The sequence below is a fragment of the Zonotrichia albicollis genome, chromosome 3, assembly GCF_047830755.1.
Source record: "Zonotrichia albicollis isolate bZonAlb1 chromosome 3, bZonAlb1.hap1, whole genome shotgun sequence".
NCBI classification, from domain to species: domain Eukaryota; kingdom Metazoa; phylum Chordata; class Aves; order Passeriformes; family Passerellidae; genus Zonotrichia; species Zonotrichia albicollis.
Window position 1 is genome coordinate 64,706,345 of NC_133821.1, and position 27,017 is coordinate 64,733,361.

At 40.4% G+C, this 27,017-nt stretch overlaps 1 protein-coding gene across 1 annotated transcript in view; it reads left to right on the forward strand.

The window, feature by feature from the left end:
• TMEM242 (transmembrane protein 242) overlaps positions 1 to 26,645 on the forward strand; it is a 47,601-nt gene extending 20,956 nt beyond the window's left edge. Inside the window, 6 exon segments of the mRNA XM_074538601.1 lie at positions 6,545 to 6,602; positions 6,605 to 6,666; positions 6,669 to 6,840; positions 8,617 to 8,717; positions 12,764 to 12,901; positions 25,453 to 26,645. Coding sequence (XP_074394702.1) covers positions 6,545 to 6,602; positions 6,605 to 6,666; positions 6,669 to 6,840; positions 8,617 to 8,717; positions 12,764 to 12,901; positions 25,453 to 25,551 — 630 coding nt within the window. The 3' untranslated portion in view covers positions 25,552 to 26,645.
• Positions 26,646 to 27,017: the final 372 nt, after the last annotated feature.

The following is a 27,017-nucleotide window of genomic DNA, read 5'->3' on the forward strand; positions in this document are numbered from 1 at the left end:
TAGCTTGAAGTTCTATTTTGGCTCTAAAATCAAAGGTCTCTTTAAAGCCTAATAGAATTATAGACTCAAGTCTACCATTAATAGCATGTATGGCGCCAGTGTAACAAGAAATGGAAATACATTGCCCAAGAAAGATTTATGAAGTCCAGTAATTCATGTCAGAGTTTCCACAACATCATGATTCTCAAAAAGTCTCAGGTCCACTAACTAACAGTGCTCAGTTAGACATTGATCCTTTAATGAATGAGTGCACTTTACTGATTTTATTTTGGCAAAGTTTCAAGTATGGAAGCAAGAGAGAAAGAGAGAGAAAGAAAAAGTGCAGTAAAATATTCAGCGATATTTCTAATCTGCTTTGTATGTTGTGGTTTTAGGATATTAATTTCATCTTTCCATCCTCCAGGATGAATTACTATGAGCATGCAAATTTCTGAAAAAATGCACAATTTTTAATATTGAGTTCAGCAGATTATATAAAAAATGGAGATGAAGAAGCAAATATCAGATTTAAGGATCATTTCAATAACAGGCTTTATTTCAGGTCCATAATACACATAATCTATAAAAATAATGCATAAAAATATTATGCATTATTAGTATAGTTAGACTATTTTTGACCATTTGTGTCTCTGCAGTGCTATTCCAAGTGAGCTTACTGATTTTTTTTTTTAATCAGTGTACATTTAGTTTTAAATGGTTCGGCTCTTCTTCAGTCATCAATAGGGAGCCTTGTTACCATGGTGACAGACAGATGGATTAATGTGATGTTTAGGGAGATACAGTAGTGCCAAATTTTTATATATATGGTAAGCTGTAATGTACTGCGTACACATGGGGGCATGCATGCAGAAAAATTCAGGAACAATCTTCCATATGCACAGAGTGTCTTGACAAAATATTCCCACTATCTTCTGCCAGACAGTGGCCATCTATGTCCCACGTAATGCTCTTGAAAAATACCGACCCTGTTGGAGTCACAGACTCCAGTTGCTCTGGAAACTTAGACTGAATGTGTGATGAGGCCTGTTGGAAAGGGCCGTGTCCAATACCTGACTTTGGCTGCATGTACGAGGCCATGAAGCTCCGGTCATTGGGCAGTGACTGCCCCTAATCCACTCCTTGAAATGCAGCCTGACATCTTCAGCTGACACCTTTCCACTTGCCTGCTTACTTTATTCACTGCAGGTCTCGTTAATGAGAAAGAAATGTGAGATACACAAAAATCTTTGGGTTTTTACAGAGCACAAACAGGTTGTGTGTGGGGTAATCCTTCTTAAAACTTTCACACTTCCTTTACTTTTAAACCTTTAATGACCTGCACCTTCCTCACCCATCTCACTCCTTTCCCAGAGCTGCTAATGAGCTTTCCTGTTTTCAAAGTATTAGATTAGCGGTTCATGTCTCGCAAACACCCTCAGACGGAGATGAAATTAATACAGGAAGAAAATGTGTGACAGTCATGCTATGAATTCCTGTCATTCAGACTGTGAATCCCCCATGCTCACAGAACTAGGAAATTATGCTAGTTGCATAGTTTTATTTTATTATATTTTACTTTATTTGCTGTCCAACCCTTGAATCATTCTGGCATTGCCAAACATCTTCAGTGCAGAAACCTATCATGAGACACTACTGAAAAGTCAAGTAATTTTAAAAGACAATTTGACCTGCCCAGTAAAATTCTGGCACAAACTTGGTGCTCTTAAAAATAGTTTAGATGTGAAATGAGAAGTGCTTTATCCAGCGCACAATATTAATTTACGTAACAAGACTAATTTAATTAGAAATGTTTTCCATCCATCTACACAAAGTGATAATTATAATTCATCAGGAATCTAGCCTAATACCAGGTCTCCTTCCAGGCCTTTTTAGATTGTAATATTAAACTATACCAATTAAGCTCTGTGAATGACTGTGAAAAGGGCCTTTGGATATAATTGCACTGAAGCCAATTAGGAAAAATATACATCTCATATCCCTGACAATTAATTCTACAGTTGGCTTTCTCAGCAGGTGACATACCACTGGTATACACAAGACAAATTTATAGTGGCCACCTCCCCACAATAAATGAAATGCCAGTCCAATTTCTTCCTCTGCAGCACACAGCACTGGTGTCACTGCCTATATGAGCATGGCCAGTGGCACAGGGTGGGCACAGCAGTGTTCCCACAGGTATATGCAGCAGCTTCTGAGGGACCCTTTGCCAGCAGCACCCCATTCCCACCCTGCAGCCACCATGGTGTGACTTCCATGAGAGCCAAGCTTGAAGTTTCCCTTGCCCATGAACATGATTGTGGAGGAGTCAAACCAGACACCCAGGTCTTGGTGGAACCTCCTTCCCAAAGCCGGCTCAAGCTGTGTGCTCAGAGCAACTCTCTCACAGCTTTATCCTCATGAAATCTTCCTTGAAAAGAAACTGTACAATCTCTCCAGGCAGCCTGATCTCAGCCTGACTCTTTGTGGGAACCTGTTTGAGTTACCAAAAAAGTCATCTGCTAGAGCCACAGCAGGACAACTCTGTCTATGGGCCGTCCCTGAGAGAGGCCTCCTTTGTCTTGCCAACCATAATTTTGGAAGTTTGCAATTCTGGCCCCGCAGACCAGGAGCAGATTTTCTCTGTAGAAATCCTGCTCCCAGGCTGCCACCCAGCAGAACCTGGTCAGATGGTCTGGTGGCTCAGGATTCCTGCTACTACCTCAGGTTGCAGCATTCCAGTAAAGGTGGCTGAGACACAAGTACCAGGCCATGCTGTAGTGACACCATGGAAATAATAAAATAATAATTAATTTTGCTGGTTTTTTTTTTTTTAATTTAAGCAGAAATACTTTTTTCTCCTGGACAACAGTAGAGGTTTTTCTAAAATGGTACAGCAAAGTAACTGTTAAAAGTTCTATAATGAAATATAACATACTAAGACCACTAAAGATGTGGTAGCCAGTGAAATTTAAAAAAACCAACTTGAAAGTATATTTTCTAGGTCACTAAAGACAATGGAAATACCACAGGAATTGGGAAGGGATCTGTGATTTTCCTCTCTAGTAAATGTGGGCAAAGCCAAACAGATATGGGCATATTTCACTTGCCAAGAGAGAGTACTATAAACTTAATATAAACTTAAACAAGTATTATAAAAAGGATAAGAACAGAAAACAAATAGATATAGACATGTGAAAGAAGACCCTGCCTTGGAGTTCTCATATCTGCAGCCTCGCCAGAATTCTGTCCAAGGCATGTGACAGCCTTTATATGTTATCAACAGCTCTGAAATCTGTAGTGTGCCTCTGACCATATGCCATAATGTCATCATCCCCAAATGCTAATTTGGGATTTATAACCGGAACTCTGGCCAGATTGCCAACAGGACTTTTGCCATTTACTGAAACTGGCCAAGCTGTGGCCATAACAAACAGTGCTGCTGTGGTGTCTCTGCAGCATGCCTGCACCCCCAGTCTTGTCCAAAGTTATGCCTCACATGTGCTCCTGAATACCCAAATGTAGAAGTGAAATTAAGGAAGAGTGCTGCATATTCTGCAGAAGCAAGCTGCAGCTTAGAAAAGCATCTCTGGGGCTGGGGTAGGTGGCTGGAAATCTGGAGATCCAGCCTCTCAGCTCCTGCCTTTGCTGGAGAACCACAGCAAAACCTCGTGCAAAATGATTAATCCCCTTATCACCTCCAAAACAAAAAGTACCCCTCCATAAGTAGGTGAAGCCAGCTCAACCAGTATTTTTTATGTGTCTTTTGATTCTCCACTGCAAGGCCCTTCTTACAATTGTGAGTACATTTGACAAATGAGCACTGCCTTTTGTCAGTATTTCTGTAATTAAAGTCTACACATCTCCATTCAGTGACCAGATTTTTGCTGCAATGAGACAAGAGATCTGAGGACAGACTCTCAACATGGGAATTTCAGCCACCAGATCCTTAGGAGATGCCCAACAGTAACCAGCTAATTATAAAAACAGAGGTTTCTGCAGAAACCAAATCATAGCTGCAGAGCACTTTAATTTCTTGTCCAATCGACTAGAAAATGGTTTGGAAATATGCAACTGGTTTCTTCATGCCCCTGCCTGTACACAGTGCTGATGCTGCATGGTGCTTTCAGGAATATCAAAGCTGCCATAAATAGAGGAAATGACCCCAGTGAGTCAGGCAGAGAATAAAGCTCAGCTCTCCTGAGAGCCAAAGGGCAGCTCAACTGCTGCATTTTTCTCTCTTTCCAAAACCAGTGTTCGGCTCTTTCCCAAGTTCTTTTACATAATCCAGTTCAGTTACTGAACACATCAGTTTAGCCAGTATGCAAATCAATCTCCTCTATGCTTTGAATTGGATTTTCAAACTCCAAACAGGATTCTGTGTCTCAGGTGCCAACATTTTTTGCAGTGGTACTCAAAACTTTTGCCTATATAAATCAGACAGCTAACTTAGTGAACATAACAAATGACTGCCTTTATTAAGTCCCAGCCACCTTATCAGCTAGCTTTTTTGCCTCTGAATACCTAAATTGCAAGCTTGGTGCTCAAGTGGATCTCACTGTTAGTGGAGGTGGCCAGGTACCACTGTGCAGCCCTGCACTGGAGAGGAAGGAGAGCAGCAGTCACACAGGCCAGGACTGAAATATCTCACAGCATTACATTGACAAGTTTGTACACTGGGCTTCTATTTCTTGATAGAGCTGCTTATTGGCAGCAATGCCACGTGTTTGCAAGGGTTATAAAAATCTCTTAGGGAATATATTTATGCTAAATTGTTTCTTTGGTTTTATTTTAAAATTTGTTTTCTTCCTTGTGCTCTTGCTACCCTCCACACTCCTCCCTCGCCAATGTTGTACAAAAATATGAACTCCCATAGGAGAGGCACCATGCTACCAATTTTTTGTTAAAACCCAGGGGTTATTATGAAATTCCTAATGAATAACCATAACGTCAGAATCACACATGGAGATTTACACATCCTTTGAAGTGGAACACATTGGCTCCCTCTCACTGTCTGCTTTTGGTTTACAAAGATTTTTTGTAATAAAAAGAAAAAAAAAGCATTATATTCAATTATACAACAAGAAAAGATTAATACTGTAACCTAAATGAACACAATTCTGCTGAGTATCTCTTGGATTTTTTAAAGCAAGTAAAATTTACAACACTAAGAATTTTAAGTTATTCAGAGTGGATTTTATGGTCTTTATGCTCTACTTTCAGTCTCTCTGAATGATTAATAGAGACAGATCTGATCTGACTCTCTTAAATATAGACTCTTGGTATTGTTCATACCAGGATTAAATAACACTATTATACCTTTCTCTTCTCTTTCTTCCTGGTTCTGGAAAAATTGGAAAGAAAGATTGATGTGATTTCAAAAAACTATTGACTGTCTTGATTGATGTGAACTCAAAAAATTATTCTGAGAAGAAAATACAGGATTGTTATCATCAAAGACACAAAATAATACAAAAGACACAATAACCTAATTCTCTCACACTTCAAGGATTCCTCTATCAGGTGCAGTGATGATCTTGACACCAATTACAATCAAAATGACATGCATGCTCCTGTTTTAGTTTTATGCATTCTAATAAATTTAAATACATTATATAAAAAGTAATTTCTTCTTTTCATGTTGTCACACTGCAGTTTTTCTAAGACGTCCCTCTCTAAGCTTTTCCAGGATATTTTGTAAGTATTTGTGGCAAAGTCCAATTCTATTCCAAAGCACACACAGGATTTTGGGGTATTTTTTTTCATGGGAAAAAGAAGCAGGAATAATTTGCTTGCTGTCCAGATTAGAAAAAAAATAAGTTAGCGATGGGCTCTCTGTGTAAAATATTGCTTAATTTACACAGCACACTATTAGGAAACAGCTTTGGGTTGGTATTTAGAAGTATCATGAACAGGAAGTTTCCCAAAATACTCATTTTTTGCCTAGCAACCCAGTGCCTATAATTAGACCCTTAGATACATGCTATAAATTATGTTAAAAGATACAAAGAAGGAAGATACAAAGCTGGGGAAGAAACGCTTGGTTTGGATTTATTTACATTCACTGTTTGCTGTTGAAGTACTGATTGTTATAACTAAAAATTCACTTTACCTGTTCATACTGAATCTTAAGTTAGTACACTGTTTGAAAAAGTGATAAAATTAGGTAGCGCATCAATTTATATTCGTCAGCAGCTGAGAATTAGAGTGGTGCAGAGATGAAAAAACTCCGATTGTATGTTCTCATAGTGTAAAAAACTATTTACATAACTTGAAAGAATGACAATTTGGAATGAAAATATCTACTTTAAAGGAACACCGTTCGTCAAGATACAGCTTACTAAATTAAGAACGGAATTAATAACGTCTCCCAGTTTTATTTCGTAAAGTCCACTACGCGATCTGTTCCAAGAACATAAAAAAACCCGCAAAACCAAACCCCTTATGAGTCTGCTACAAAAGACTTAAAGATTTAAAAGAGCCTTGGATAACTTTTCCCGAGTTTCCCTGCGCGCGGTTTGGGCTCTCGGGATGCTGAACACGCCCCAGGGTGGAGGCCCCTCCTAAGGGGCGGCAGCTCCGCCCGCGCTGCCGCTGGGTCCCGCCGGGCTGCGCGGCCGCGGAGGGAAGGAGGAGGAGGGAAGGCGGCTGCGTGTCCCAGCCCAGCTCCCTTTCCTTCCGGGTTGCAGCCTCGTCCTCCTCCTCCTCCTGCCTGCCTGCCCTGGGCCATGGGGGCGGCTGCCGCTGGGGCCGCCCATGACGGCGCTGTGGCCGCAGCGCCGCCGGACGCTGGGCGCGGGCTGTCCCTGCCCCGGGGGGCTGGGAGCTCTGCGGCATCCCAGGACAAGCTCTTCTTAATCAAAGGTGCAGACAGCCTTCCTCTCCTTTCCTCTCCTCCTCCTCCCCCTGCACGGCTCAGGGACGAGCAGCAGCGTGTGCGGCACGCCAAGACCGTCCCCAGCCGTGCTCCCCTTGCCGTAGCCCCAGGTCTTGTCCCTCTCTCCCGCCCCTGGGGAGTAAGCCAGACGTTTGGGAATGGCCTCGCCGCGGCTTGTGGACACAGCGAGGAAGCCCCTGCGGCGCCGCCCGCCTTTCCCCTCGCCCTTGGCAGCGGCGGCGCCGGTCATCCTTCAGCCGGTCGCCCTTCAGCCGGTCACCCTTCAGCGGGGCGGGACGGGCGCCCAGCGCAGCCGCCTCCTGCCCGGGAGGGAGCTCAGCCCCGAGGGGTCCGCGCCCCGCGCTGCCGGGCCCGAGGCGGCAGGAGCCCTCGGGAAGAGGCGGCTCCTGCGGGCTCCCGGCAGCGCTGCGGATTCCCCAAGGGAAGGCGCCGGTGTCCGAGCCGGTGGAACCGCGGACAGGGCATAGCCAGTCTCCGCAGCCGCACACAGCTGCAGGGCGCACGGCGGGCTGGCGGCGCTGTGCAGCTTCACGTTTATATTATATTGTAATTTTTCTCCCTAACTCCGGCCGCTCCCGGTGCCTGCTCGGTCTCCCCGCGCCCCCCGGCGGAGCGGAGGCCCGGGCTCAGGCGGCCCCGTCCCAGCGCTGCCGCGGGGACATCCCGGGCAGACCCTTCCAGAGGATGGACCTATCGCCGCCAATAATTGTGTCTGAAATCGGGGAAGTGTTGGTTACCTGGCCTGGAAATGTAAAACTTAGTGGACTGCATAATTTGGCCAAGGTGCGAGGTCTTTGTGCTCCCGAGCAGAGGAGGCACCTTACAGATTTCACTGACAAGAGTACAGGAAACTCCCTCATCACAGTAATCAGATCAATAACTTTTTAAGAAGTGAGACCTAACCTAACTGTATTTTTGCTTATTTCCTATTCAGACCATTTTAAAATTACCTAACTGGTGTTAGGAAAGGGGAAACAGCATGGGTATCAATACCTGCAAAGGAAGAACATGTAACGCCCCTGAAATTTTTAAATTTTAATATGAATAAAGTTGATTTCTACAGTGCAGTAATAACAAGCCTTTTTCTTGAGAGTGGGCAGGTGTGGCTCCATGTGCCTTTGGTGCAAGAGCTAGAAAGGATCAAGGTACCTCAAGTGACTTGAAACTGAAAGAACTGAAAAGCCAAGGGATGCTTTCATTCTTGGGATACCTTTTGCTAGTGTAATTTTCTTTCTTTTTTAATGAAAATAATTCAGTTATTTAATTTAAAAAAAAATTAAATAGAGTATTGAAACATAAAGCTGAAGAACAAGTGTTGCTTATGTAATGGTCTTTAGAGGGACAGGTGGTGGCCACTTGAAATCACAAATGATGCAACAAAACCAATTACATTTCCCATTTAGGGAAGGGTGAGGCATCACCATAGAACAAGATTTTAGTAGGCTGGTTGTGGAATGAAGGGAATCTCAAAGTACTGCAGAAAAAACATCCTGGGATTTGAATTTTTGTGTGTGGCTTGAAAATCCATGACATTATTTTCAAAATTCCTTGTTTCATAGAACTAATTCTTTGTCTTGCTATTTTGTCATACTGACTTAGCACAAAAAATGTAGACAACTGGGCCTTTCCCTTCAGCATGTGCTAACATATCTTGTACTTTCAGGTTTTCTTTTCTAAACAGGTTGGTTGTTTTTTTTTTCCTTCAAAGTCTTGATTTTTATTTCTTCAACTTCTCTTGGCAGGTGGAATTTTTCTAGGTACTGTTGCTACAGCAGGAATGATAGCAGGTTTTGGCACAACACTTGCAATGACAAAAAAGAAGAACCCAGACTGGTTCAGTAAGGTTTGTTCTTTGAAGATCTTTTAAGTTTTCCAGTAGTGATAATGCAGGAAATAAGAATGCACTGAATGCTCTATAGACATGCTGATGTACGTGGAACTTGGCAAAGTTGATGATAAGAGCACTAGATTTAATTGAATTCAGTACAGGTGTAGGATTAATTTAAAAGTCTGTTCAGAGTAGGCCCTGCTAAATACTTCAGTACTTGAGATTAGCTGAAATACATAATGCTTACACTGTTTGCTGGAATCATACTTCTGGTTAGTGAAATACAGTTACTGATCTCTCTGAATTCTGTGGTGTGAGCATGCTTTAGACATGAGCCTGCATCACCCCAGGGATCCAGTTCACCATGCAGTCTGAGTGCTGCAGTGAGTCTGGAAGCAAGGTGACTGCAGTAAGGGTGGGAATGAGGAGGTAGGTCTGTAAGCTGTGGAATATGTAAGTGGGATCATTTAGTCAAAACTAAAGTTCTCCACTTGTATAAGGAGAAAGATGAGAACAAGTACTATGGGACTGTGAGATCTTATGGCCAAAATGAGTCTGAGCTCAGGCAATTTCCACTTGTGCATTCTGAAGAACTGCAAAGCAGAGCTAGCAATTACACCGTGCTGTTGTATTAATTTGAAACACAGCATGTTTAATTGAAGGATGCTTTTTTCCTCACTAATGCTTTGTTATTTCCTAAAGCATAAAAATAGGCCCTTAAAATTGATCAGGCTCATCTCCACCAAGCTCTTAAAATGCAACATGTATTACAAATGTTCTTAGGGAATTAAGAATTGATCAATTTTGTTTATTTTAAAAGTGATGATTCAATAACATAGCAAGAGAAAAAAATTCTTCCATTGTACTTTATATCAGAACCTTCATTTCTGATCATTCATGATCTCCCTTTCTGGTCAAAGAGCATGAGATCCCTCATTTGCTTTCCTGCTTTCCTCTGTAGGCTGCTGTGTCGTGACTCATTCATTGCCTTTACAGAAACAATAAGCATGAGTTTCTTTTTTGAAATAGACAAAATAGAAAGCTCCACGAGAAGTTATTTCACAAGCTGTGGAAATACATTGCAATAAGGAAATTGTCTCCTTTTTTGCCATCCTTTTTTCTAACTTCCTTTCTCTTGAGCACTGCATTTTTTCCAGCTTTCATATATTCCTGGGTGTCTGAACTGTCCTGTTATCAGTGTGAAACTTATCAAGAGTGACATTGCATTGACATCTGAGAATATATATTCTAGAAATGTCATCAAGTGATATATATCATTTTGATCTTTGCTGAAAACTCTTTCTGCTGCTATTTGTGCAAAAGTATTACAACAGTTTGCTAGAAAAATCTGTGATATCCTGGGCTCCTTAACTTCAGTACTCCAGAGTGTAGAAAGATATGTTTTTGTTAAGGTACTTGTCAGTATGCAGTTTTAAAAAGGAAGGAGTAGACTTTGAGAATAGCTTAACTCTCTGTAGAAGCTCCCCGAGGTACCAATGAGGTTTTGCCTTAGCATTCTTACTTAAATTTATAGTTACTTACTGCAAGTAACTTTTAATAATGCATCATGTATAATAACTACAAAATATTTCACCTTTTTTAGATGTTCAATGCCTATATATGATTTTTATCCATGTTAAGGTGAGGCCATATTTCGACAGGGTACTTTAAGCCAACATCAGCCAGGACTGGTGGTAAAAGAATTCTACCAGCCCTCAGTTTCTGGCATTTTATTCCTGTTCTAGTGAAGACATCAATACATATGCTATTGGGATGGTGATATGATCCTGGTTAGTTGATGGGGTTTTTTTGTTAAACTTAATTGTTCAGCTGCAGCATACTCCTTTTGAGAAGTTTCCAGTTTTAGCAGCATTTACAGGTGTTTAATTTCACAATGGATTAGGTCACACAAAAGAGTGAACACACTGAATACAATCAACCAAAACACTTGAACACTCTTTATTTTAGGCACTGCTTCCTTTTAGACACACTCTGCACACAAAGGGGCAGTTACACAATCAAGGCCTGTCTGAATAAAAAAGCAATGATTTTTTTCCTTCTCCCACTTCCTGTTTATATGTTCCAGAGGAAAACAAAACAACAGTAACCAACAAAATGAAAAAAGCAGCATATATTTGGAAAACAAATCTGTTCATTCTGCCCTGGTTTTTTTTCTGGTCTGTTTTTGGAAAGACTCGATATTGTTTAAAAGGTCATTTTTTAAATTAAAGAATGTTTTCTTAAAAAATACATAAAAGTAGTGATAAGAAAAGAATTTGAACATAGAATAGCAGGTTAGTGAATAAAATTTAATTCTCTTAATTTTTTTTTTGTTGGTGTCATCTTTTTGTTCCATGCTACCATTGTCCTTTTAAATTTTTTTGCATTTCATTAATCAACTTTCTTGATGCTCTGAACATTGTATCTGATAATCATTTAACCAGCTGTCCTGTTTACAGAAACCCTTACCTGTGTACTTAAGTGCCCTGAGGAATCAGCCTGAACTGATTCAGTGACTGAACCCTGTTTGACTGCAGTCAATAAAACCAGATCAGTTGTTTCCATTTACCACTATTTTTCTGGGACAATCAAGCATTTAAATAGTACTTGGTTGGGTTTTTTTGCCAGCAGTTTCACAGATAATGACTCCTATTTAAAAATTCTGTGTAGAGGATATTTTTGTCCATTCATTTCCCATCTTACAAATAGGACCATTTTTTCTCAGTGTTGTTATATATGGTTAGACTATGGAAGCAGGAAAAATGTCAAAAATAATCAGCATTTCAATACTCAGAGCAGTCTCCACTGAAAGAGTTATAATAGTTCATTATCTGTGGTAGGGAGATAATAGAACCTGATATTACAGCGTGACTACAGATCTCTGCTGTTTGTGTTTGCTTACAAAGCATTGTTTTTGTTAACAGCTTCCACTTTGGGATGTTCAAATTGGAATAAATAAGGGTGAAGATCTGTTTTGCTTGTGCCCTTTCCAAGTGCATGTTTGTCCTTGGGTAGCTGTGCCTACAGCTGAATCCCAAGGGGGAGTGTCAATGCTAAGGATTGTCTAAGGATCATTTTAACATTTCAATAAATACAAAGCCAAGAGGAGAAAAACTACTCATGCTGTTTGACTGACCATAGTGGTAGACATTAAGTATGTTTAATTGTATCAAAGAAGAAAGAGAAGCATTTAAAAAGAAGTCAAAAATTTAAAGCAAGAATACAAAATATTCCCCCCCCCCCACTTTTTGTGATGAGAAAAAAAGAAGTTATTTGGCATGTTTTGGAGAAAGGTATTTTGATCCTTCCAAAAGTTAATTTTGCTTTTCAGTATTTTAGATTATAAATGAAATATTTTTTTGTGATTTTATGTGTGCAATCTCATTTATGTTGCCCCTGAGCTTGTTTTTTTTTTTTCCAAGATATCCAGTTAAGTAGAACTGTTGAGTTGTGTAAGGACCATGAATGCCAATCTTTAACACTTACCATCTGAAATCTGTGTTTGCATGTGAACAACTGAACAGTGATCCTTCAGAGGGGAAAAAAAGTTGTAGCCCTCTTAAATTAGTCCCTGGGTCACTGCAATACCCTTTCTGTGTGCAGATGAAAACTGCTCATGTTCTTGTAGGTTCCAGAAGTGCAGATAAAGACCTATAGGCCATTGGGTGCCCCCATGAAAAAGTACCAAAATCAATTCCATGCAGTGATTATGTTCAAATGTCACTGGCATAAAGGCTTGTGACTGGTTTAGATTAATTTTTGTATTTTGACTGGCGAGATAACTGAGTGTTGGATTCTTGTGCCTATGGAACAACTGACTCTGGGCAATGAAAGTCATCCCCAGGTGGCGTAGGCAACTGTGAAATCTGTCCTGGTAGGAAGGCACTTCATCCAGCCCCTTTCTTGGCTCCTGAGGTGTGCTGGCAGCCATAAAATTTCCTGTGGCCACACTAGTGCAACTGGCAGGTCAGGAAAAAATCTAAATCACCCACTTTCTTAGTTTTTAATGTTTTTTCCAATTATTGTTCACTTTGTCATGAACTTTTTATCTTTGGTTCTAGGGGATTGCTGCCACAGCAGCACTACCAGAGAGTGGTTCCTCACTGGCCTTACGAGCCCTGGGGTGGGGCTCACTCTATGCATGGTGCGGAGTTGGATTGCTGAGTTTTGCCATCTGGAAGGCTCTGGGCGTGCACAGTGTGAGTAGCAAGCGTGATCCTCCCAACTCCATGTTTTTCCTTGGGTAATGCATCTTGGGATGGCATCTCTATACTGCTTCAGCCTAAGAATTACACCTTCATTCACCACTTGTGGAATGACTAACCAGAATGTGTGCAAACAGGGAGGGTGTTCTTACATCTGCAAAAAATGGCATGCTGTGGGAGGAGACAGTTTAGGGGGAGGAACAGTTTTGTCCTGCTTCATGTTTATTTGCACAGATGTTTCAGATACCTCACAGAAGAGCCAGTGTTCTAATTTAGAGGCTAAAATAGTAGCTGCTAACTTTGCTTATCGAACTGAAGGCTATCCCCCTGAATCCTATTTTTAGAGCAATGCATTTATTTGTCCAAGTTCTATTTTTTGCATCATGACGCAGAGGATGTAAGAAAAGCTGAAAGAAAGCCAGCTTGCTTTCTAGAAGCAGCAAGGGGACAGAAGATTGTGTATCCTGTGCATTAGAATGGTGGTCCTTGACATGTCACATCACGGCAAAGAAGCTCAGGAAGCATTGGTACATCCCAGGATACCACCTACAGCAATCTTCAGTAAATTGATTATGTTCCAGTATTTCACAATGTTGAGGGTGAACACTAAAGTTCACGTGAGCATTTTTGTTTGCCCCTGGTAATGAGCTGTGATTTAGAGTCCCCTGCAGCTATATGTTTGGGAGAGCTGTTTGCCTCCTCTTTAGGACTAGGAATGAATTCTTTTAACTTATATGGTAATTATTTATATATTCAGCAAAGCATATATAAAGGAGAAAGATGGTACTACTATTGTTTCTCAGTATTAAATTGTGAAGGATAGTAAAATTCTCATTGTAGGCAGTGGAGGTGTTTGATTTAGCAAACAAGAAGGATGCTTCATTTGCATGTGGGAGTACCTCTGTTCCAGTGCTCTATCAAATCCTTTGCCAGCTCAGTCCCTGTGACTCTGTAGGTGGGATCTTGGTGAATAAAGGACTTGACTTTCACTTGCAAGATTTGAAGGGGAGTTCCAAGTAGGACTGAATTGTTAAGTGTTTAATGTCTTGAGTCATCTGAAAGAGTAAAGTACAAGAAGCCTCAGTGGAAAATGGGATGTGATGGGTTGGCAGACGCCACACCAAAAGGAGTAGCAGAGCCAGCAGATCTTGGTGCAGGACTGGCATGGCCAGGGAGGCCGTGGGGCTGTTGCCGTCCTGGCCAGCCCTCAGCACACCGGGGCAGGCCTGGCTGGGCTGGAGAAGGAACAGAGCTGGGCACTGAGCTTGGAACAGTGCAGTGCAGGGTGTGCTCGGTGCTTTTTGCGCTTTGAACGCTGCCCGTGGCAGCCGCACCCTGCCGCGAAGGCAGTGGGATATGCAGCCAGTGTGCCTGGGCGGCCCTGATCCGTGTGCCGCGGCCGGGAATGCCTGGTGAGCGGCCCGGCCCGGCAGAGCCTCTCCCGCACGCCTGGAGGGCACGACTGAGCCAGGCGGGCGCTGCTGCCGCTCAGTCCCGCTTGGGTTCTGCGGTTCGCGTTCCTGCTCTCTGGGGTTCGCGTTCCTGCCCTCCGGGCTTTGCGTTCCTGCCCCGTCCCGGCGGCTCCCCCGGGGCCGGGCGCGGCCGAGGCGCCGCCGCTGCCCCGCAGCGACACGCGGTGGCGCCAGCCGGAAGTGCAGCGGCCGCGCCGCGGGCCGGGCCCATCCCCGATCCCGGGATTGCGGCTGTCCCGCGGCCAGCCGGGCTTTAGGGAAGCCGTGCTGCGCTGCCCAGCCGTGCCGCCCCCAGCAGGGCGGCCTCACTGACCATCGCTACCAAAATGCTTCTCATGGCGGGATACATGTTTCCCGTGGACGTGAATTATTGATGGGACAGTGAGTCATTGATAAAGTATGTATTATCCTGAACTTTGTGCCTGTTTAAATTATCTTCTCATCACTTCCGAGATGAAAGAGCAAAGTGGAGTGACGGTTTCTTGATGCGTTGTAATTAATCTGTGTTAGTGGTGCGATTGCTCAGCAGTTTTGTGTTGTGGAAGGAAACTGAAACCACAGTTCAGGATGCCTCATCCTCACACCTTCTGAGACAGCCTGTGTTTGCCTTAGAAACAAGTTATTGTTAAGATTCCTTCCAGGCACTGAGATGGTGCACCAGATTTGGTGATTCTTGATTTTTATTTTAGCTTTGTGGTTCATTAGTTCTTAAAAGAGTGTTGTGACAATGCCTGCTTCCAGCTCTGAAATGACTTTATTGTTAAAGGTGGTTCCCTATGGCTTTACAGCCTGCTGCTTTTATGCCAGCATAACCCAGGGGTTGAGAGTAAGTGGCTGATCTTTATGTCTTGGTAAGGAATAGAAAAGATTTTATGCTGTCTCAGGTTAGGTTGTTAACGTTCTCTGATTGCAGTTACCACTGCTGTAATCTGGTGACAGGCTGCTAAGTAAGAAATGCTGCTAAATTCCACTCAATTTCTTTTCTGAAATGAAGTGATGGTTCAATGAGGACTTAGTTGGATAATGGTTTAAGTTATATTTTTCAGTAGCATAAAAGAAATCTTTCTTTAGAACCTAGGAGGAGATGGTGCTTAAATACTTTTATGTTGTAATTGTTGGAGAAAATAATCAGGTGTCAGTGATAATCAGACTTTTTAAACTTGCTTCCTGCAGGCACTCGGGAAAATATTTAAATTTGTACCACCTTTGATTATCTCTGAGCATAAAAACTCTTTCTGTATTAGTGAGTGTTATTGACCAGCAGCATTAGGCCAGTGAAGCATTAGCAGGCTGAGGACCTGATATCTACAACCATTCCGGGAATTTTCAAACTTTGGACTGACGCTGGCCTTGCCCCATGGCTCGAATGCCTGTTGGCAGTTGGGCTGTGTTATGTGCACTGCTAGAATGCTTCTTCAGATTTGTGTCACCCTGAGGAGCTGCTGGTCATGCATTTTGAGACTGTGCAGTAATTACACAGACTCGTGCCCAGGGAGCATGGACAGCTGGGAGATTGGCTTCCAAAGAGCTCTCCCAGTCTGAATCTGGGACTCATCCAGATGTACCTGCAGCCTTCCTCTCTGAGGCACCTTAGCATGTGGAAAGACATGTGCTGTGTTAAACACAAGCTTTAAATAAGTCTGGCTTGAAATAAAATGGCACCATTATTTTCAACAAGTTTATTTGCTATTTAACAGCTTCCACATCATGGTATTATCTTCCATGGAATTACCTTACTGGTTTTAAGCCTGCAATGTCCAAACCATATGGGTGACCACTCCTGGTGCAGTGGGATGGCTATTTGCTGATGCAAACCACAGAAGTATTAAAAGAAATTTTGTAGAAAAGGTTGAGTTTGACCAATTTATAATTTCTGGTTTATTTTAAAATTAGTAGTTGAAACATCTTATTTCAAAATTCTGCATAAGAGCTGTTCAATGAAATTTAAAATTTTCAGTTAAAGAATAAATGGCATTTTACTCAGTAAGAATTTTTAAAACTAAAATATTCAAAATATCTTAAACCCACTGTTGTTACAGTTGAACTAAACAAGTATTTTCATTGAAGTTTCCAAAAATTGAACTTTTAAAATTTTATTTGCCTATTCTGCTAGTGTTATGATCCACCACATCTTTTTATTACTGGGGAAAAATTTTAGTGCCATAGAATCACGGAATAACTAGGGTTGGAAGGGACCACTGGAGATCATGTAGTCCATTCCCTCTGCCAAGGCAGGGTCACCTACAGCAGGTGACAATTTTCTAGACCTTTTCTAGAACTTTTTAGAAGTTAACTTTGGAGCTGTAAACCTTTCTTTTAAATTAAACAGCACAGCTACAGAGTACTTGGCAGATACTAAAACATACCTACTAACGTCTGATGTTCTTTTTTCTTTATTTTTTTAAGCTGCCAGCAATTATGGACCTTCTTTTAAAAGCAGAACAATGCCCTAAGCCTTTGTAGACTGAAGTGTACAACAATTAACAAACAAGATAAATCATGCTTTAAAAGCCCTCTTGTTCTTTATGTCCTCAATAAATTAGCTTTCATTTCTTCAAAAATAAAAGCATTCTCTGTCCCATAGGAAAAGGGCTGGGATGATTCATATGTAGGTTTGTGAGATTCTGATTGTTGCTGTTCTGTGGAAAGCTGGAAAAATAGTTAGAAGAATTGCTTAGCAATTTGTGACTAATATACTTAGAAAATATTAGTTTATCACTTTTATGGTGTCTCCTAATGAAATATCCTGTTTTTCATTGATCTTAACCTTCAAAATATTGAGTCTAAAACAATTGCATGGCCATAAAGAGACATCTAAAACAATTAAAAGCAATGCAGAGAATATATGCTTGTTGTGGCTTTGATGGAAAGAACATTTCCTAAGTAAACTGCTTTTCTCCATTAAAAATCTAACCTCTGAATCACCATTTTGAGCATAAAAATAAAATCCCCCTGCTGATGTTGAGAGATGTTTGTTATAATTTTGTGAAACTATAGTCATAGGCACAGTGTAAATACAAAGTAATATTGGCTTTATGGATGGATTAATGTAAAACAGAAGATGAGAGCATGGAGACATAGTCTTCATATATGGCACCTGTAAATTGTACTAGGAGTTATAAATCCCAGTGTAGGCATATTGCAGTGGCTGAAATTTTTACTCTATTTCATAAATGAGTAAATGTTGTTACAAAACCACCATATCTCCTAAAATAATTAGAGTTATCCTAGAGTAATTCCTAAATATTTTTAGTTTTTAATTATCCTTGTATTTAATCCTCACAAATATTTTATTGATGAAATTTCTATTCCTTGTTGTGCTTGTGTCTGATAGCATAATAGAAACTTACTTTTCCTTGACATTTCATGATCATGTATTTCTATATGAATCAAATGTGCCATTTTTTTAATGCTCTTTTATTTCCTCAATGCTAATTTAAACTTAAGCTCTTAGAAAGAAGTTGGAGTACTAGTACAAGTTAGCACTTCCTCCTCCTGTTTGCACTGCATTTTTCTCTGCTGCTTATATTGTCTAATTGGTTTGGAGAGGACTGGCCCCCACACGTATGTACCGGTAATACTTTATTCAAGAAGGAAAAAAAAAATGAAACCAGTGAACTTCACTGTTTACTTGATAAGGCAGAATGCTTATTCAAGGATTAAGGTCATAATTTTTGTACTGGAAAGCTGCAGTCTGCTTTATGAACAGGGCCAGCTGTGATAGAGTATTTCAAAAATGGGAAGGCTGTGGCTGCAGCTGTCTTCAGGAGTTTCCCTGTTGTGTCCCTGGAGTGACTCTCAGCTGTGGCTGCCGCCAGCCCGTTGGGAAGCCCGAGGTCTGAAATGCCTCTGTGCCACCCTCTGTGTGTGAGGGTTGGTTCCTGTCTTGGCCTCGTGTAGCCGAGAACTGAGCAGGTACAGGCAGAACCTGAATCCAGGCTTCTCTGACAGCTGAGAGTTACTCGGCTACATCTTGTTCCATGGCATCATCCCGTGTGCTAAGAGTGGCCATGGCCCGGGCTGGGAGCCCTGCTTGCCTGGGGACATCTGGCTGTCCCTGCCTGCCTCCGTGTGCCACTCTGCCTCTGACAGCTTCCTGCAGGGAATTCAGCCCCCGTCGAGGTGATGAAGCTGAGGCCTCACTGAAGACTTCAGGATTTTTGCTGGTCCTTTCCCCTGCCTTGAATTTACAAATAAGCATCAAAAATCAAGAAAGAATAATTAATCATTCAAATTATATATATATACCATCTTGCGGATGATGTATATCATCTCACTTGTTGATGGTATATAATTATAATAGAATTCCTGGACATATCAAGGGAAAAAAATTACTCAAGTTGCTCAGCAAACAATCTGTATTTTTAAATTTAATTCAGAAATCCAGATTACAGCACAGAAGAGTTTATGGGGTTGAGGCACTCATCCTGAGATTTTGGGTCCTTTAACCATCTAGCTTTATAAATTTGGATATTTAACTACTTTAAATTTAAAATTATTTCAAGACTAATTTTTCAAATTGCCCAGGGTGGCTAAGGGGCAATGACTAATAACACCATAATAGACTAATAATGTGGATGTCCTTTCCAGGCACCTAGATTTGAAAGTAAGATTCTGCAGAAGTAAATGGCACGGTCTACAGTTATAGCCACACTCCATTTTTCTGCATGGCACAAAAGCCTTTACTTTAAGATACCATTTACTACAAAAATTTAAGTTCATCACACTTATTTCAGAAATATCAACACGGGAATGTATAAAAGTGAAAAGAACACTCCTGTATTTCTAGACCTATGAAAATTCCTTCTTTTTTTTCAGAATCCAGTTTACAAAGTTGCCGTCTCTGTAAATAAAAAAATTGAACATAATTAGCTAACCGTGTCCTTTTTTTTTTTTAATACTTAAATTCAAAATAATCTAGCCTTAACCCAGAACAGTTTTACTTTCTTTAGGCTTTTTTACTAGAATAGCATCTTCTTCCCACTTTGGGATCTAGGTCACATTTGCACCGAAATGAAACCAAAGTGAGGCTAGTAAAACATGTTTGTCATGGAGATCAGCTCTCTTCCCATTTATGAATGAGCAACATGTCTTCTGCACTCGTGGAAAAGTAATGTGAGGAAAGTACTTCATGTGTTTTATCTCTTCATTGAGAGACCTAGTAATTGGAAAAGAAGCAGCCTGACCCCTGTGACTTGACAGTTCTCTGTAGTTCACCAGTAATTCAAGACAGAATATGGAGTAGCTGTGGGAGGCTACTACACACTGAAAATTGTTTGGGAATTGTGGCAGCTTTGCTCTCAACAATGATGGTCCTCTCCCCCTCTCCCTGTAAAGTTCACTTAGGTTCTTTTCGTGTTGTTTTTTTTTTTTTTTAAAGCACAGAATGTGTTTTACCCACTTACACAGGGTTTATAGAGATAAATTTGTGGGAGAATGTGTTTGTTTGTTTAATTTTGGGCACTGTAAATAGCTCTGTGATTTCACAGAGGGTGCTCAGCACTGCACAAGGGTAGGCACGTGTGTAAGCCTCCATGAGATGGGGCTAGTATGAACTCCTGACTTCTCTGGATGATTTAACACAATTCTGCTGCTGCTTTTCTCTGAGTAGGCCTGAAATGCTGGAATTAGCAAATAGGTGCTGAACAGGGTACCATGAGAGTACATAGAAAATATTAGGTTGTTTACTGCTGGGATTGACACTCTCAGGGCCATTTTCATAGACTTGTAGATCTGCATGATCCAGACATTCATGATGCCTTTTCCAGTGAAGTGCAAAATGTAAGAATGTGAACCAGAGCTCTATTTTCCATGTTATTCCAGAGCTGGCACAGTGACCCTCAGTGAGTGCCCCATTTTACACTGAGAGAAGGACAATCGCCTTGAGCCACCAGGCTGGCTGCTCTGCTCCTCCAGTCCTGCAAGGGCTCAGCACTTGTCATTTTCTACAAATAACTTGCTATTTCTGTCTGTGGCCCTTGGTAATCATTTGCTAACAAGGGCAACCGCAATCATTTTAAGATTTGGGAAAAGGTGGCAAGAGCAATCCTCACTGATGCTTTTAAATCCAGGGCGGCCTGCCTCATCTTCATGCCTTGTGAAATGGATGGTGGCTGAGGAGAGCTGAGGGCATGAATATGCTGCATTCTGCTGCCACTTGATATTCCAGTTCAGGGCATCCAACCTCATTTCTCTTGGAAGCTAATGTAAGCACTTCTTACTGATACGAGTACTAAAATAGGAAACTAATAATTCCTGGAATCTGCGTTGGCCTATTATGAATGTCAGACGTTAAAGAGAACATTTCTTCCTAAAACTTTCATTCTAGGAATCAAATAGACTCTCTTAGCCCCTCTTCCATTCATTTTAATATGAACGGCCATGTAAGTGCTCTCAGTAATAGTGCTATCCCAATTTTTGTGTGACATTCTGTCAACGATGTACATTAAAAAGAGATTATTAAATGGAAGATGCTTTTAGGTCCCCATATTTTTGCCATCTGAGGCAGGATCATTAGGTTAAGATAAGAAAATAACAGTGATCTGTAGCTATTACAGATTATTTAATGCAGTAAGGTAGATGATACCCTTTTAGAAAGGAGCCTGACAGAGGAAGAACAGTTACTGTAATTTATTTGGCGAGAAAAAACAGCGTAAAGCTCTGTAATATCTGTGACAAAAAAAAAAAAATTCACTTGAGTGAAATTCACTTCAGAGAGTCGCCTGCAGGAATGGAGCATGCTGGAATGTTAAGAAATGTGTTACAAATTGTTCATGTACCTGTAGGTTCAGGAGCAGCAGTTGAGAGTGGCCTATGGTACTGAAGGCAGCAGGAAGAGGTAAAACACATTCAGCTTTTAGTGCTTGGTTTACTGCACTATTAATTGAAGACATTATCACAGTTGAACTGAGTACCCCAGTGCCAGTGTGGCTGACAATAATAAAGAGACAGCCATTGCAGTGAGTTATGCAAAACATTCCAGTGCCTATGTAGCACATTAGCTCTTGCAATTAAATTAAAGGCTTTTGATTTGACACCACTGACGTGAGTATTGTGGAATCTGGAGGAAATATAGGAGATTTCCTGAAAGGGAGGAGAGAGGAGAGAGACCTCTTGTGTTGCATGTTTGCTGAAAGGAAAAGGCAGGACAAGACAGAGATTCCTAATTGCAGCATTTCCCTCATCAAGAAGTGTGTTTGTCCCAGGAGTTAAAGCAAGTAAAGGCAAGGTCCTAATTCTCACACCTCAAGTGTTCAGTATTAATAGAACATAAAGCTGATTAATCATCTTCACAAGAAGCTCACCACACTGCCAGAGGACTGGGCACTGGTGAGCCCAGTTTGCTGAAGGACTAAATTGAATGCTTGGTGGACAAATTTTACTTTCAGTGCAAGGATGCTTTGAAGTTGCAATTGGCCTAGTGTGACAGTGTCAACTAAATGCAAGCAAGAACAAACTGGAAGTCAATGTGAGGTACTCTGCAGGCCAAATTTAGTCTCAGTTATGAAAATGTATTTAATAGAGTTTGATCAGTCAAGGCCCAGAAGACTGAATTCCTTGTCTCTGAAAGAATAAGAATCATTAAGACCGGAAAAGACCTCTAAGACCATGAAGTTTGTCCATTAAGAGGTTACAGCCTAAAATGGGGTATTAGAATGGTTTGTAAGCAGGCACACATTGTCAGTGGGAGAGAAGGGACAGGAACTTAGGGATGTGATTTTCATGGTTATGTATGTGGGTATCCACAGTTCTGTGACATCAGAGAACAGTTCTCTTTGAAAGCTGTCTCCATGGTTTAAGGTAAGTGAGTTTTAGGGGAGTGCTGAGTTCGGGGAAGACAGTGACTGGGATTTGGAAGTGCCTTTGTGAGAGCACCAAGCACAAGTGTGGAAATGAAGGAAGAAACTCAGAAGCTGATGTTATTGGTGGAAGAGGAAGGAAAGGAGAAGCTACCTTCGAGGTCCAGATCAAAGCTCTGATGAAACCTTGGTCTGCACTTTCTGGCTGGGATGAAAGGGGGGAAATAGGAGTCTGTGACTGGAATTAAATAAGTTCCTTAATGTCTTACAAGTGAGAACTTAAAAACTGTTGTGAAGAGAAATAATCAGTTGCAGTATCTTTTAAGGGCTATGAAAATGAAAACTTCTAGTAAGGGTTAGTAGCTGTGACATTTGTACCAGGAAGAAACTGGCCCCGTTTTAGACATACTGTGAAGTCAGGTGTTAATGAGGCCCAGGCCAGTCAGTGCAGATAATGTCCTTCCCAAAGAGCTGACAGCCTCAAGTGTTACCCTGAGAATACAGTGCACACTTGTGATCAGCTTGGCATTGTGATTTATTGAAATAGATCAATGTCCAGGAATCACAAAGGAGGAAAAGCTGTGGAAAAACATAAACACGGTCCAAGTTGTGAATGGCAATGAAAATCTGTTTTTGTGCAGAGTGGGCTTGTGGAAAAGGGCAGGTGGGAAAGGGAGTGGCAAATGAGACACTGAGTCTGGCATCACTTTCAAAGTGGTTTTACAAATAAGCATCAAAGTCTGAGAAGACAAGGCTGAGGAAGTTTCTCAGGGAGTCTTAAAAGCAAAAGAAAGACATTGAATATTTCAGATCTGATCCACGTGTGAAGGAAAGATTGCTTTTCCAGGAAATTAGTTGCTTTTACCTGCAGAACATAAATTAATGTTCTGAGGGGACAGAAATCTATCTAATATTCTTAAATCTGCAGCTGCTAGTAGTGTTTCAGTGCTGTGTAAATGAGTACTTTTTTCTTTCAGAACCAAGTTGTAGTGTTTTATTTCCCAGACAAGACTGCTTTTTGCATTCAAGAGTGAGGGTTTGGCTTGTTAATAATTATGAGGTGGTTGTCAGAGTGGAATCACTGCAGATTTCTGAGTTGCTCCACCCATCATCATCTTTTTGGAGGCTTTATGCAATTACTTTTAGTTTCCCTTTGGTTTTGTGCATCTTTAGTGTGGTAACAGAGGTATCTTCTAGAGCTCATGACTGTATCATTTAAATTGATCACTAAGAGAAATTTCAGTCTGAGTTTAGAAGCAGCCAGAAAATCCACACTGCACCAGATCATTGGCTGGTGCTGAATGTTTTGTTTTGGTTATATGAACAGAGCTACAGCATTTTACATCAGTTTGTTATTTGACCATTCCTGTGTTCCAAACACCCAGATAATACTTAGAGTGAGATGAAAGAGTAGAAGAGTTGAATCACTCTTTAGGAAGAAAAAAATGTTAAGTAAATTGAATGTTTTCCACCCATCAGCAAACTGGGATAACTTAATTACATAGGACTGGAAAAAACAGCTAAGCCAAAGCTCCTAAAACATTTCTTACTGTAAATACTTGTATTGAATTGGCAGCAATTGTTTAATGTAATTTGGGCTGTTCCTCTATGTCAGCTCTGATACTGGTGTTTATTATTCTTGGAAACATTAGCTGTCTATGAGAGCTTCTCAGTTTTAAATGAGAAGCAAAAATGTTAGTTTAGGAGCAATTGTGGATGGTGGCCAAGATTTTTAAAAACCAAGAAGGAATAATTAATCAAAACAACTATCTGATCAGAATGAAATATAAAATAGAGAGTGAATTAGTTTTACTTAGGAGCAAAATCAGGAAAAAGCAAAAAAGGATAATTTGGCTCTGAATTTTCCTCCTACTTTATATAACATATATTTTTATTTGATTAGCAGTACCCAGGCATTATTACACAAAAACTAGGGTTCTGAAATGCTTTCATCCATCATACTTAGCTACTGTCTTACTAAAGGATTGGTAATTTGTTTGTAATGGTTTCATTCTCTGTATCAGCTGTAATTTAAATAATTGTATTCCAGTGGCATGTCTGCAAAGAAGTACCAATTCTTTGTCAGAATTATTCATACACAGAAGGACTTGCAGAGAAAACAACCCAGAGGTATTTGTATAAATACTGATGACCTATAACACACAAAATGTAGGCATATGAGAGCAGATGCCTGTGAGGCTGTTTGGAATATCTAGATTTCCTGGAACCTCTCTGTGGGACATACTGCCTGAGACTGCATTTGCTCTTCAAGAGGTCATTGCATCCAGTGCTTGAATTCCACATCCTGTCTTCTCTGTGTGAATGTCATACATTCTGTCATAGAGCTTCCTAAAAATAGCAGTCCAAAACTTCCCCTTGTACATCCTGCTGTTTGTGTAACAGGATTTTCACTGTTCTGGTTTTCCATGTCTATCCTTTAAAAATATATTATATATAAAAATACATGTAAAAGTCCTGGAAGAAAGAAGCTCACTAAGTCTAAATTTTCTGATAGAAGTGATTTTTATTTAAATGAATGTTTGGTTCTGGCATTCCAGGACTATTGAATCACATATTGGTGATAAAGTTCTTAGCATGAATATTAATTATAAATATCATATACCTATTTTTATCTATATCTGTATGATATGGAAATACTTCCTCTTCCCCAGCATTTTATTAGCAATGAAAGAAAAGCTTTGTCCCATATATTGTTATGAGTCTTGTTTTCTTTCCTGCTGTTCTATACACTTGGATGAGACTGTTTTGTCACCTTTATCCACTGTTTTGTCACCTTTATGGTGGGATAAACCTAAGCTGTCAGAGCTGAACAGCATTTTTCTTTAGCCCTTGTTTTAAAATCCTTGAACAGACTACTGGACCTTTTATCCATTACAAGTGTAGAAAAAGGAACTCCAGTCAAAATAGGAGCACATTCCATGGAGGTGATTTTCCTCCAAACAAAAATATTTTAAGTGTGTGTGTGTGTCTGTATTAATTCATGTAACAGCAGTGGATCATTCAGGCAAGCACTCCAAATGTGGCTCCCCTGTGTGGTGCATTAGAAGGGGTGATTGCTGTGGGTCCCTTAATGCTTTTTTTCACTTTGTTAATTGAACTAACATAATCAGGGGGAAAGTCCTAGTTTTCTATTATTTTAAAAGCTTTTTACTTATTCTTTAACTCACACACATTGTTTTGTGAGGTTCATTGGGCTACTTTATTTGTTCCTTAGTAGCAGTTAACTGATTTTATTTTTAAATCTCTTTTACAGATGAAAGAATTCCAAAGTAAGATGCAGTCAATCTTTCCAGCAATTCCTAAAAATAGTGAGTCCAGTGTTGAATGGGAAGACTTACTTAAATCCAAGTGAAAGACTCAGAGCCATTTGGAGATGGCTCTTCCAGCAAGAACAGGAGTGGAAGTAGCAGAAGCGTCCCCTCTGGAAAAACAGACTCAGACTGAGCAGGTTACTGACTGAGTGCACGGAACCTGGGAATGCCAGTTGGCATCCAGGAGGAAGAGATTTCAAACCAAACCAAACCAAACCAGTTTATACTGTACTTTTCAACATGTTTGGTATAGTTGATTAATGAGAAAATGAACCCTCCAAGATAAGTTGGATTCATCTGGAAAAAAAGACTTTTTCAAGGACTTGCCGAATAAACTAATCTTGATTAGTAAATATATGAATATAATCCCAGTAAACTCCTGTCCCATCCTGCATTTCAAGAAGAATTTTATGAAATTTCTCTAGGAAACATGAACACTACTTTCAGTGACTTGTCCTATTAGGAATATAACCATCAAGTCAATCATAACAGATCTCTTGCTGAGCCTGAGGGTAAAGCAAATAGTACACTCTTCAAAAATAAAGGACATATTTGAATTTTCAACAGAGAAAGTATCTAAATCATTTTTATATGTCTGAAGAGTAAGCTTAAAACCCAATATGCAAGTCATGACCTCTGAGCTCCTTTGCAGGAGGATCTCTACAAAGTTCATGGTTTTCTCATGTTAACTTTTTAAAATTAGATCCCGCAATAATGAATCTGATCGTGTGTATAAAAGTCTCAACTATATTTGTATATCAATTGAAATAGTAAGTGAAAAAGGTACAAAACAGTGAGGCACCCAATCAGTCCTACACAAATGTTTTCAGCCAAGTGTATGGGCAGGACTAATTTTGTGTGTCCCAGTCATTTCTGTGGCTCTTCTACCAGGAGAAGCCATGTGACATTTTCCACACTGCAGCAACCTCATCAAGCGTGGGTGTAAACTAGAACGAGTAATGTCTTACTCAAATGTTGTATTTGCAGAACTGAAGATATGTAAAACTGCAGAAATAATAAAAAAAAAGTGCTATCAGTGAACTGTCCTTTGTTGCTCAGTTACCAGATTTTCTTATTAATTGCATGAAGTCCAGTTAGTCAGTTGTCAGATTTAATAAAGTCTTTTTAAAACTTGTCTTTTGTGATTTAAGTCTTTATATTCGTAGGAAAGAATGTAAAAAAGCTTTAAATGTCAGGTGAATAATAGAGAAGTATAGCTTTCCTATGAAGCATGACACTAAAATAATACCTTTAAACAATTAAAGTGTAATAGTTGACGTCTTTTCCAGAGCTTGATGCTTGTAATTCAATATTAAAAATATTGTGGTGAATACTGCCATCATACACATGTGAAAAATGGTACTATTTTTATATTTTTGTTAGTTTCATGTGAGTGGTGATCCCTGTTTTGCCTACATTTAAGCATATTAGTGCTGACTTACCAAGTTTAACAAGCAGCTGTCTCATTATAGCTGGTCAGGTACTGAAGTGGACTAAATAAATGCAA